This window comes from Gavialis gangeticus, unplaced genomic scaffold, assembly GCF_001723915.1.
Source record: "Gavialis gangeticus isolate Ggan-Ray unplaced genomic scaffold, GavGan_comp1, whole genome shotgun sequence".
Lineage (NCBI taxonomy): Eukaryota > Metazoa > Chordata > Crocodylia > Gavialidae > Gavialis > Gavialis gangeticus.
The window spans coordinates 55,153,043-55,164,779 of NW_017729022.1; the positions used below are offsets into that span (position 1 = coordinate 55,153,043).

Consider the following 11,737-nt stretch of genomic DNA (forward strand, 5'->3'; position numbering starts at 1 on the left):
TTTGTGACCTGATCATAAAAGGCAATCAGGTTGGTCTGACATGACCTGCCCCTAATGAAACCGTGCTGGTTGCCCTTAAGCATCATCTCTGAGGCCGGCCCATTGTAGATGTGCTCCATGATGATCTTCTCAAAGAGTTTCCCTAGGATTGAGGTAAGACTGACAGGCCTATAGTTGCCTGGGTCCTCCCTCCTCCCTTTTTTAAAGATGGGGACCACATTGGCTATCTTCCAATCATCTGGCACCTGGCCCAAGCACCACGAGCACTCATAAAGCATGCCAACGGCCCTGCAATAACCCCAGCTAGCTTCCTCAACACCCTGGGGTGGAGAGCATCTGGACCCGCTGATTTGAACATGTCCAGCCCCTCCAGAAGCTCTCTAACCCGGTCCTCCCCAGCCTGAGGTCTGGAGGCGTTCCCCTCAAGTCCATCTTGCATCACGGTGGGGAAGTCCCGGTCCCTGCCCAAGAAAACAGAGGTGAAGAATTGGTTAAACAGGTCTGCTTTCTCCTCTGACACAACCACCAGATTGCCCAGAGGATCTTGCAGGGGCCCCACATTACCCGGTGCTTTCTTCATCCTCCCTATATATTTGAAAAAGGACTTTTTATTATCTTTGATTTTGGATGCAAGTCCTAGCTCTATGTCTGCCCTAGCTTTCCTGACAGCCCCCCTACAGGCCCAAGCAGAGGAAGTTTCATTTTTCCTTGCATGGCTGTTTTGGGTTGTCAACAACTGTGTTACTTATTGTTACTTCCTTTGTTCTGCAACATGTTGAGTATCAGAAATATCTCACTTCTAAATCTACAATTCAGATGAGATGTAAACTGTAGGTAAATAGATAGAAAAGTCAAGATTCACTGATACAGGCTAATGTTTTTCATTATACCAATAGCACAAAGCATCTAGAAACTTGCTAATAACAAAGTGATATTTACATTTGTTTTATGTCACCAACACAGCACACAAGAGCTGGAATTTGGGTTTACTAGTGCTATTTTCTTGACATCATTTACAATCTGTACGTATAGGAAAACTAATGAAGCGATAAGCACACAAGCTAGTTGCAGATTATTGTTAATCCACACAGCCTAGGTTAAGTAGCCAATCTCCTCCCTTACTTTCTAGTAGTGAGGCTGTATTTATTATATTTGAATACATTCACAAAAATAAAATTGCCATTTGGGTATGTAAGGGTTCTTTAAAAGGACCTCTTGGATCACCAATTTTTTCTTACAGTAAAAATATAAGAAGATAAATGGCTATTTTTCCCCCTTGGGATAAACCATGCCTCTGGAATGAAATCTAATTCTAGCACTGTTTGTCAAATATAAGATGAATTGCTTCTGGCCTTTTGCATTTTGTTTCTTTAGGACTGCTTAAGAACATACTGATATTTTTAAAAAGGCCTTTCCATTTTACTCATATTCTCCTTGGTAATGGCATACCTGACTACAAAGTGATGACAGTGAAAACAACAATAGTAATAAGAAAAAACATTACACTGGTGCCTGTCATTTAATTGTCTCAAAAAGCTTTGCAAAGGTGACAACCACCATCCATCAGGAAATTGCTAATGCAAAGTTACACTGCAATGTATATAAATAAAATTAAACTGAAAAACTGCTGATGTTTAATCACATTAAAAGTGTGTACTGCTGTTGAAAAATAGATTTTTATTGGGGTTTTTCCTACTACTTTATTGCATTAAAAGGGGACAAATATCAATGAATTCATGTTTTATTTGAACTTGTAAAATCTGTTTCTCAGATTATTATTTCTTTACAGTTCTAATTAAACAATTAGTTTTTTCTATTTCATTTTTATATATGGCAGCATAATTAAGTAGCAAGAGTAATATAATTTGCAGTGAAAAGAACAGAAGTTATATATGTTTTTTATTCTGTCGTCTATAAATTATGGGGGACAAAAATAGGTTTTCAAATGGTGTACTTAATCATATGGAGGCACGGCTCTTTGGCTAGATGTGATATCTTTTATTAGACCAACTGAGTAGTTGGAACAACGTTTTTAGCAAGCTTTTGGGCACAAGCACCCTTCTTCAGGCATAGAGAGACTCCGTAGTTGTTCTGAGATCTCCAAGGAATGAAAAAAGCTACAGCTGTGGCTTAGAACAACTACAGAGTCTCCCTATGCCTGAAGAAGGGTGCTTGTGTCCAAAAGCTTGCTAAGAACTTTGTTCCAACTGCTTAGTTGGTGTAATAAAACATATCACATCTACCCAAAGAACCTTGCCTGCCTATGTCCTCAGACCAACACAGCTACAACCAAACACACTGCAACATGGAAGATACTTAATCTTAAGCAATCCTTCCAAGTATAAGCATTCACCATTAGTCATGATTGGGATCACCATTTCTTTCCATGTTTTTTATTTCTTTATGATCACCTGCTAGCTAGCCAGAAAAAAGAACAGTCTGAGTGAAAACAATCCACATATTATCATATTGATAAAAAATAAATAAGGCCCAAAAGTCAATAAGATCTTTGAAAGATAGCGGCCAAGATTTTCAAAAGATTTGGTACCTATAGTTCAACTGTGGCATCTTTCAAGAATAAAAGAGTAAATAGATATTCCGTAGCCACATCTACATGAGACACTGACTGCAGAATAGCTCATTACTATTGTGCCATAATGTCACATGGCACAAAGTGTGACATGATGCTACTGTGCAGTAATGAGGTACTGCGCAGTCAGCATCACCCAAAAGCCATTCAGTGATGCTACTATGCAGTAACTTTGGTTACTGTGCAGTCATTTAGTACTTGTGTATGAATATGCGTATTCAGGGTCTCATGTAGATGTGGCCAGTAGTTCTGAAAATCCAGTCCAATTTATTTGGCTGCCTAAATATGAATGTAGATACCAAACTGTATAGACTTTAGTCTTTGAAATCCTGGGCTTGGGTTTTGATTCCCAAAAATGTACTTAATTTGATTCCCAAGAATGTACTAAATGGGCATTTAACCAAATACACCGTCATCCTAAACATCATTATATATGTGAATGATGTGTTGCAACAGTATGAATCACTCTGGGCATTTATCTTATAAACATGTAAATGGTTGTATGAATGGAGAAATTAATTTCCAAACTTTTTTTCTTATGAAAGGTTAGTTACAAGGTTAATTGTTATAGAATAGCTGCGTTGTGGTGAACAAGATACCTGGGTGTCAATATTAAGCCTCAGCAATTTTGGACTAGAGGCCAAATGGAACAAGAATCTTTTTTACATTTCTGTATGGTACAAACTGTAGTGATAAGGTAAATATATTGGGGAAAAAATATTTCTATAAAGTATTAAGCCCCCTCATGACATTCTGATAAGAAGTCATTGTTCAAAATAATTTTATGCAACCCATACTTGAGTGATTACAAGCTAGCTAACTGATAGATCGCCTACAGTGATCTGTACTTGGTCTAGCGCTACCCAATATCTTTAACAAGATTAAAATATTTTACTGTTGCTGAAATCTGCCAATAGTGATGGGGACAGCTCTGTTGTACAGACAAATCCGCATAATTTAATAAGAGTTTTATTTAAAAAACCTACTTTACTATATAGCCAAATGCAAGTTCACCTATCTAGAACTAAAGAATATAAGCTACACTTATAAGATGGGAGACGGTTTCCTAGAGTTCTGTGACACTGAAGAGGATTTGGATAACGGTAGAAACCACATGACCATATTACAGGGCAATGGCGTAACTTCAAAAGTGAATGCAATCCTGTAATGTTTAAGAGAATATTGAATAGGAATAGGAAAGTAGTATTACCTTCACATATGGTATTAATGGAACCATTATCATTTTCAGTTCTGCTGATAACACTTCAAAAAGAATGTTGAAAACCTGAAAAAGATAGAGAAAAGAGTAGCTGTACAGAATACTCTGAGATCTGGAAAGACTACTTTATAGTAAGAGACTTAAGAAAGTTCAATCTATTTAGTTTATCCAAGAAATGGTTAAGAGATGACTTGATCAAAGTACTTAAATGGCTCTTATTGTCCCTGAAATCTATGGACAGCCTCATCTGACTAAATTCTCTGATGACTTGTACTTTGTGCAACCAACCAATCAACCAAATTAATAGGATTGCCCATGCATATATTGTAGAAACTAAATTCTGGCAATATACGCTGAGCTAAGATTATATACACCCTTGTCCTAAACTGGTTTTTAATAATTTTGGTTATTTTGAATTAAAAAGTATGATGTATATTCATTGCCCTACCTCTCTTCCTTTGCTCTCATACAAATGGGAAGAGAGAGTGGTAAATCTGAAAGTGGACACTGAACCAGAACTAGCTCTTACAGCACCCTCCTCATAACAGCCAGTTTGTATGGTGTAAGACTAGGGGAGTGAGACACATTTTGGGGCTATTGGCAACTGGTACATGCCAGTGCAACTACTGTAACTTGGGTTGGAATTGGCAGAACATTTGGGAGCCGTAACTGGCTCACTGCTGCCCTGGTCTTGGTTATGCACAGTGACAAGTAAACATAGGTGAAAGTTTTCCCTGCACTTTCAGAGGTGAATTGTTTCCTTTTTTCATGACTTGTTGCATTGACATTTACATTAGTCTGAATATATTTTTAAATATTTCTTTTTTCAGTCTTGTCTCCAGCAAGAAGAAAAAGTAAGAGCATTCAAATTATTCTATAATTTAATTACTTAAGAAAACTAATTCAAGTTTTATTCTTAATGAAACCATGAATGTCATATACTTAAGCTGAAGTGGTAGTGATACTCTCTCTCATGGGGAAGACCCAAGCAGTAAAGCATTATTGGTCATCTAATGAGTGAATCATACCGTGTGAAAATAATGGCTGCTCATTGTAAGGATATTGCTTGTAAGAAACAGCTAGGTGCATTCCTCCTTATTCCCCTGAGGAAGCAGAAAAGCCTGAAAAGTTGAACAGTTGTTTTTTCCAGTATACTTTTTTCACTGAAAGATATTATTTGTATGCTATGCAGAATTTGACATATTTGTATTTATTGGAATGCTTATAACTGTCCTTAGATCCTAAAAGGCCTGGTTATTATTTATACTAATTACTATTCACACTAATGTTGCTTTATACTGCCCTGGAACTGTAAATAAAACTTGAAGTGGTAATAATTGTACTTGCACTCACCCTAAGGCCCCTTTTCATGATAAAATGGTGTCATCTGACACCACTAGCTGTAAGTAAGAATTTGACCTAAATATGGAGTGAGGTTTCAAAGATTTTAGGGCTACGAATGACCGTTAGATCATCTAGTTTGACCTCTTGTATGTCACGAGCCACTACATTTTATCCAGATCCCTCTCTATTGAGCAAAAAAACTTCAGCTAGACTAATGTGCTTTAGTATTGAGGAGACTAAATGTGTTCTATAGACAGATAACAGGACATAACAAGGTGAAACCCATGGTCAAAACCCCAGTGATGGCAGGGGATTGATTAAGTAAGAGATGCCCAGGTAATTTCAAGAAGCAAGCTATGCTCCGTACTGGAGAGGAAAGTAAATTCAAGGTACAGGAAGTCTGATTTGGGGGATAATTTCTTTTTAATTCTGGACCTAGCCTTCAAATTGATCCTGCACACATGACATCCAAACCAAGCACCTACAGAAAAAACATTTCTGTACCATGTCAGAACAATAGTCTACTTCATCTAGTGGGCCATAATTAGCTGTGGCCAATTTTTGATGATCCAGGGGAAAGCAAAAATAAAAGACTTGATTACATCTAACCAGTTTCACATCCAGGAAAAAAGTCTTTAAGACTTGAAGCATGAGATTTGATTATAGTCATTCCCTTAATGCAGTGATGCAAATACTATGAATATGTTAAAGATCATACAACCAATTCTGTTCTCATGGCCCATATAGGAAGGGAACAATTGTGGAATTTGCAATCACAGATTCTAAAGCCATAAAGGAGCACCATGACCAGCCCCAGCCCTTACCATGGGATAGAATTGCTCTCAGATACTGGATTAAAACATGTATTTTTTAAAGATTTTAATATTTTAAGGAAACAAGGTAAATTGTACGTATGCTTAGTTACTGTCATAACTAGGAAACTGTTTTCTATGTACTGTAGGCCTGATTCTCATTTATATTAAGATTGCTTTGGCAGCATAAAACTTATCAAAGATTAATAAAAAACATTGAAGGCCCCTGTAAAAAAAAAAAAAAGAAAAGTATTTCAACACTATAATCACTCATGTAGATGTACCTGACTGAGCTTTAACGTAGGTAATTCAGATGCTGTTTGTCCTATAACTCTAGTCTAAAGCTCAGTGTGGACTGCAAAACTAGCACCTATATACATGCCCAATACCTGCTCTGGTGCTTGCTAATAAGCACGCATTGGAGCAGACTCAATTAATTGAGTACATTTAGTACCCTAACTTTTCAGAATTGATGAGTGGATTCTCAGGTAAACTAGCCTTTTCCTAAGCTCATTGCTGATGCTGCTGTTCTTCTAGCTGTAGCTAAACTAGCTAGTTAAAAAGCTAGCTTAAATATGTCTACATTAGCTGTAATCACAGCAGTGACTGCAGTGTACCCTCTTACTTTAATGTAATTGAGGAATAGGTCCTATATGTAATTGGTTTCTAGGAAGTGTTTTATTACAACTTCCTCATATCCCTCTTAAGAAAATTCCCATTTTGATGAATGAATTTCCGTGATTTCTGTCACACTAGCACACCTAATTCATAGGGGTATTCTGGCTGAAGCCAAAAAAACCAAACCTTCGGCAAGTGCTGATCCTTAAGTACATGAGGAGTCCTATTGGCTCCTGTAAGCTGCCTCACATGCTTTTAAGTATGATGCTAACTGGTCTTGACCAAAAAGCAATATTGACCTGCATTCAAAAGTCAGCCTTAAAATTGTTCTGATTAAAAAAGAAGCATTTTTAACAGTAAAGAATGGTTCAAAGTTGTAAATTAAATGGTATATTCTTGCCCATTCTGCATACACATAAATTTAGATAGCACAGGGGGTGGTAGATAACAGCTTCCAAGGAAAGAAAGCATCTAATAAAAATATGGTTCATTTGTAGTATAGTTCTCACTAAATGTGTTTGAAAATATTAATAGTTTTTTCAAAGTTGAAATATTGTCCTGCTTTCAAAAAGAATGTCTGATTTTAAGTGATATACTGTACTTGTAGTTTCATCAAAATGCTATTTTTATTCACAGATAATGCACCTCAGGTAGCAATTACTGCACCAGGAACTGGTAACCATAGAAACAGCTCTACAGGCCCAACACCTGACTGTTCTCCTCCATCACCAGACACTGCACTTAAAAACATAGTAAAAGTTATACGCCCTCAGGTAGGTGATCAGAATTAGCATTCTGTTGTTACTTGTGTTTCTCACTTCCTCAGCAGTGTCAGCGTGTATACTATTTACTCTAATAAGGATGTTTTGAAAATATAAATATAGATAATTCAAAGATGGATAACTAGAAGAATACAAAACATTTCTATTTTCAGGAAATGATCTTGATTTAGATGTGGAGAAATTAGAATCTCTGATACTGCAATGAGCAAATGAACACTGTATAGAAAGAATACAACTTTCTCTTTTCACAATATATGTTAATGCCAACATCTTTTTTTTTAATTATCTGCATCTTTGAGTCCTATTTGTTTTCTTCCAAATTTTGTTCCTTTTCTTATCAATATCTTCTTTTATTCTCTTTTCATCTTTTTCCAGATTTATTTTCGTGTCTCTAGAATTTTCTTCCATCCAGTTGGTTTCGTAACTTTGTGTATGCTATCTATTTCGTCTTCTCTTAGCATTTGTCCATGACTATATAATTTTAAACTCTTCCATGAATTTCTAATGATTTATTTTATATATATTTTTATACTATGGTCAATAATATGGTATCTCAGCACTTTACTATAGTGCAGTAAGCATCACAACTAACTTCTGTCATGTGTTGTTTGCTCCTTCACTCGCTTCCTTCAGGAGAGATGTATGTGCATTTATGTCTTGTTTTGGTAGGGTGGTGTTAATATAGCTATGTATCTATGTATCTATGTTAAGAAAATAAAGTGAGAGAGATGAGACTTACATTCAGATCAGAAGGTGATAAGATTTGTGATTGCCTTCAGTTCCTCAGGGAGCTCCTTACACAGTCTTGGAGCCTCCCCTTCTTGAAAAGGTTCTTGCTATTGTAAAGATGAGCATTACCGGCATTCTCTTGTGCCAGAGGAGGTTGTTGATAAGTCTTAATCTTACAATTTGAGGTGGTCTCATACATTCACTGGTCCAGAATGTTGAGCACCTTTTAAGATAAGGACTAAATTTTGGAACTTAGATTAACTATTTTACAGAAGGTCAGTATAAAGGACAAGCTTGATGTGTAGCCTGTGTTATGGGGGAGGCACATGGAAGTGTTCTGTAGCAGATGGAGTAGAGAATCTAACTAAGGGACTCCAAAGGTATGACTTATAGGCCCAGTCATTGTCTGTGTAGCAGGCTTACCTTTCAGTCCCAGGCTTGAGATCCTGCTGTTTTGATTGGTGGAGCCCATCCACCAATCAGGAGGCAGCAAGAAAAATAAAGTCATGCCCCTTTCCTGAGGGGAGGGGGAGAAGAGCTCCCCCTGGACCTGATTGAAGACTACAAACTGTATAAAAGGAGCTGCATGCCCAGCACAAGGGATAATGTGGTGAGGGACTCAAGAAGAGCAGAGGCAAGAAAAGCCGGGAAGCCCTCCCCCAGCGGGCAATAGGCCTAAGGTTCCTGAAACCGCCACTGGAGGAACAGCCTTGGGAATGGTGTAAGACTGCTCAAGCCCATTATTAAATGTCCATTGTGCAATAGCTCAGTTTCACCACCACCACCCAGCAATTGACAGGTGTTTACTGTTGTAGGCACAACCATCTGGTGACCACAAGCAGTAGGCCACAAAGTCTCTCCTCCCCAGAACCTAACTTCTCCCCTTCCCCAAATTAGCCTGGGATCCCTAGTAAGGAAGTGAAATGAACATAGAAGCTTTCTGTTTACCCATCCCAGCGACTGTCGTCTCTGTAGACAACAAATCTTTGGGCAGTAGAGTCCTAGTTGCATCCCAGCACAACTCCATTGTCCATGGGTTTGGGGGGCATAAGGAGCAGTGCAGTTTGGGATGCCTAAAGGACTGATTAGACACTAGGCACAGAATGCTCTGTGCCCACACATAACATTGAACTAGTTCAAGGACTAGTTCAAAATACCTTGTAGGTTTCCTGGTGTGCTTTTGAAATGTTCCAGGAAGTTTAAACTAGTCTAAAGTGACTTTTTATCTAGACTTTTGGGGTTTAAAGTGTATTTAAGAACATTCAAAGTATTACATCTGTCCATACCTTTTGAGAATTCAGCATCTGCAGGGAAAACAAATGCATTTTTAAACTACAGACTGAACCAGCTGTTTGTGGGTATGTGCCTTCAGGAGACTGCATTATTTCCTGACTACTTCTTCTACCAACCAGAATCACCATTATCTTGCCTGGTTCAGATTTTACCAGCTGTTTCACATCCACATGTTGATCTCATCCAACTGTTTGTCAGATGCACAAATACAACATGGAGAACAACTGACTATGCTGTAGTGCTACAGTAAAGGATCTTGGGGATATAGTGAACTGTAAAAGGCATGAGACAACAGTAAAACATTGTTAAAAAAATAAACAAAAACTAGTGGCATACTGGATTTTAATAACAAGACTATATAAGTTATGGGAAGTGATTTTTTCCACTTTGTTTTGTGGAATTGGAGCTCCATGTCCAGTTTGGAGTAAATGGAAAAGAGTCCAGAGGAGAGTAATAAAAATTACTAGATTTGTGGAGATCCCTAGTCATAGGATCATAGAAAAAAATGGAGCTGGAAAAACCTTACAAGTTCATTTAGTCCAGCCCCCTACTTAAAACAGGAGCATCCATGAACTAAAGCATCCCAGCCAAGCGTCTGTCTAACTTGCTCCTAAAAACTTTGAAGAATGGGGATTCAACAGTGCCTCTAGCTAGCCTGTTCCAATGCTTGACCACACCCACAGGCAGAAAATTCATAGACATTAGGGCTGCAAGGGACCTTGGAAGATCTTCAAGTCCAGCCCCCTGCCCCCTAATTCCTCCTAGTCTCCAAACTAAATTTCCCATTCTGCAGCTTGAGACCATTGTTCCTATTCCCATCCCCTATGGACATGAAGAAAAGACCATCTCCATCATCCATCTCTGCAATTGCCCTTCAGGTACTTGAAGACTGTTATCAAATTCCAGCCCCCACCCCCCAGTCTTCTCTTCTCCAGATGAAATAACCCTAGTTCTTTGAGCCTTTACTCAGAAATCTTCCTTCCCAGGTCCTGCACTGGACTCCTTCCAAATTGTCTACATCCTTCTTGAAGCATGGGGCCCAAAACTGGACACTGTACTTCAGGTGAAACCTCACCAGTGTTGGCTAGAAGAATCATTTTCCTTTAATTGCAAATGACATTCATATTAATACAGCCAAGTATGTTGTTGGGTTTTCTTGCAACAAGAGCACACTATTGCCTCATAATCATGTTATGGTCTACTGTAATCCCCAGGTCCTTCTCTGCAGTACTGCAGCCTAGCCATTCATTCTGGAATCTGTATGTGGGCATGCCATTATTCCATCCCAAGTGTAGGACTTTGTACTTGTCTTTGTTGAATCTCATTGATTGCAAACCATTTCTCCAGTCTGTCAAGGTGGCCCTGGATCCTAGTTCTATCCTCCTCAGAGTCTGCCACTCCACCCAACTTGGTGTTGTCTTCAAATTTGCATTTTGCACTCAATCCCATCATCCAAATTATTAATGATGATATTAAACAATACTGAACCCAGGACAAACCCTTGGCGAACCCCATTTGATACTCCTCCCAACTAGACACTCAGCCATTGATGACTATGATGAGTATGATGATCAAACTGGTTATGTATCCACATTTTATCTAGTCTGTATTTCCTTAGCTCTTTAATAAGAATTCCATTGGGAAACAGTGTCAATAGCCTTGCTAAAGTTAAGGTATATCATAGCCACTGCTCTTCTTCATCCATGAAGCCTGTCACCTTATCATAGAAGGAAATCAGGTTGGTTAGCATGACTTTGCTGCCTGTTCCCGATCACCAGGGATTCTGATTTTCCCTGATAAAAAATTGCAAATTCTCTGCTAAAAAACCTAAAATCTGTGATTAAAATGAAAGGCCACTAGATATATAGGTATCAGTTGAACACAATGTTTTATTGATATATCTACAATTTAAAGCAGTTTAGAAGCCTACCAGTGCTTCATTCACTATAATAAAATAAATCCTAAATACCTAAACATTTTGGTATTTGATTTTGGGTTTTTTATAATGGAAAATAAGAGCTCCCTCCAATCCCCTTAGCTCACAGAATGCAGGTCCAGGCCCCTCACTTCCAAGCCACAGCCCCCCAGCCCTGCTGGTGCCCTTCACTCCCCCCCAAGCCCACCAGCCCTGATGGTACCCCCGCAGCCCTGCCAGAGGGGATGCCCAGCTACCAGGGCTACAGGGCCAGAGACCTGGGTCCACAGCCCTCTGCCCCCTTGCACTAGTGCCCAAACCTTGGCTGCTGTCCGCAGGAGGCAGCAGCTGTTGGAGCTGAGCTCCCCCTCTCTGTTGCTTGCCTGCCGCGGGCTCGAGCATCGGGGGGGCAGCTCCCCATGCTGCATGCACTTG

The 11,737-nt window shown here is 38.9% G+C and overlaps 1 protein-coding gene across 8 annotated transcripts in view; it reads left to right on the forward strand.

Moving 5' to 3' along the window:
- ANKS1B (ankyrin repeat and sterile alpha motif domain containing 1B) overlaps positions 1-11,737 on the forward strand; it is a 1,095,863-nt gene that overhangs the window by 408,278 nt on the left and 675,848 nt on the right. For 5 of the 8 annotated variants that reach the window (XM_019515011.1, XM_019515009.1, XM_019515010.1 and 2 more), the window contains 2 exons: positions 4,640-4,663; positions 7,220-7,356. In XM_019515011.1, the coding sequence (XP_019370556.1) occupies positions 4,640-4,663; positions 7,220-7,356 (161 nt within the window). The remainder of the gene's footprint in view (positions 1-4,639; positions 4,664-7,219; positions 7,357-11,737) is intronic. The other 3 variants (XM_019515012.1, XM_019515016.1, XM_019515017.1) reach the window with 1 other exon arrangement.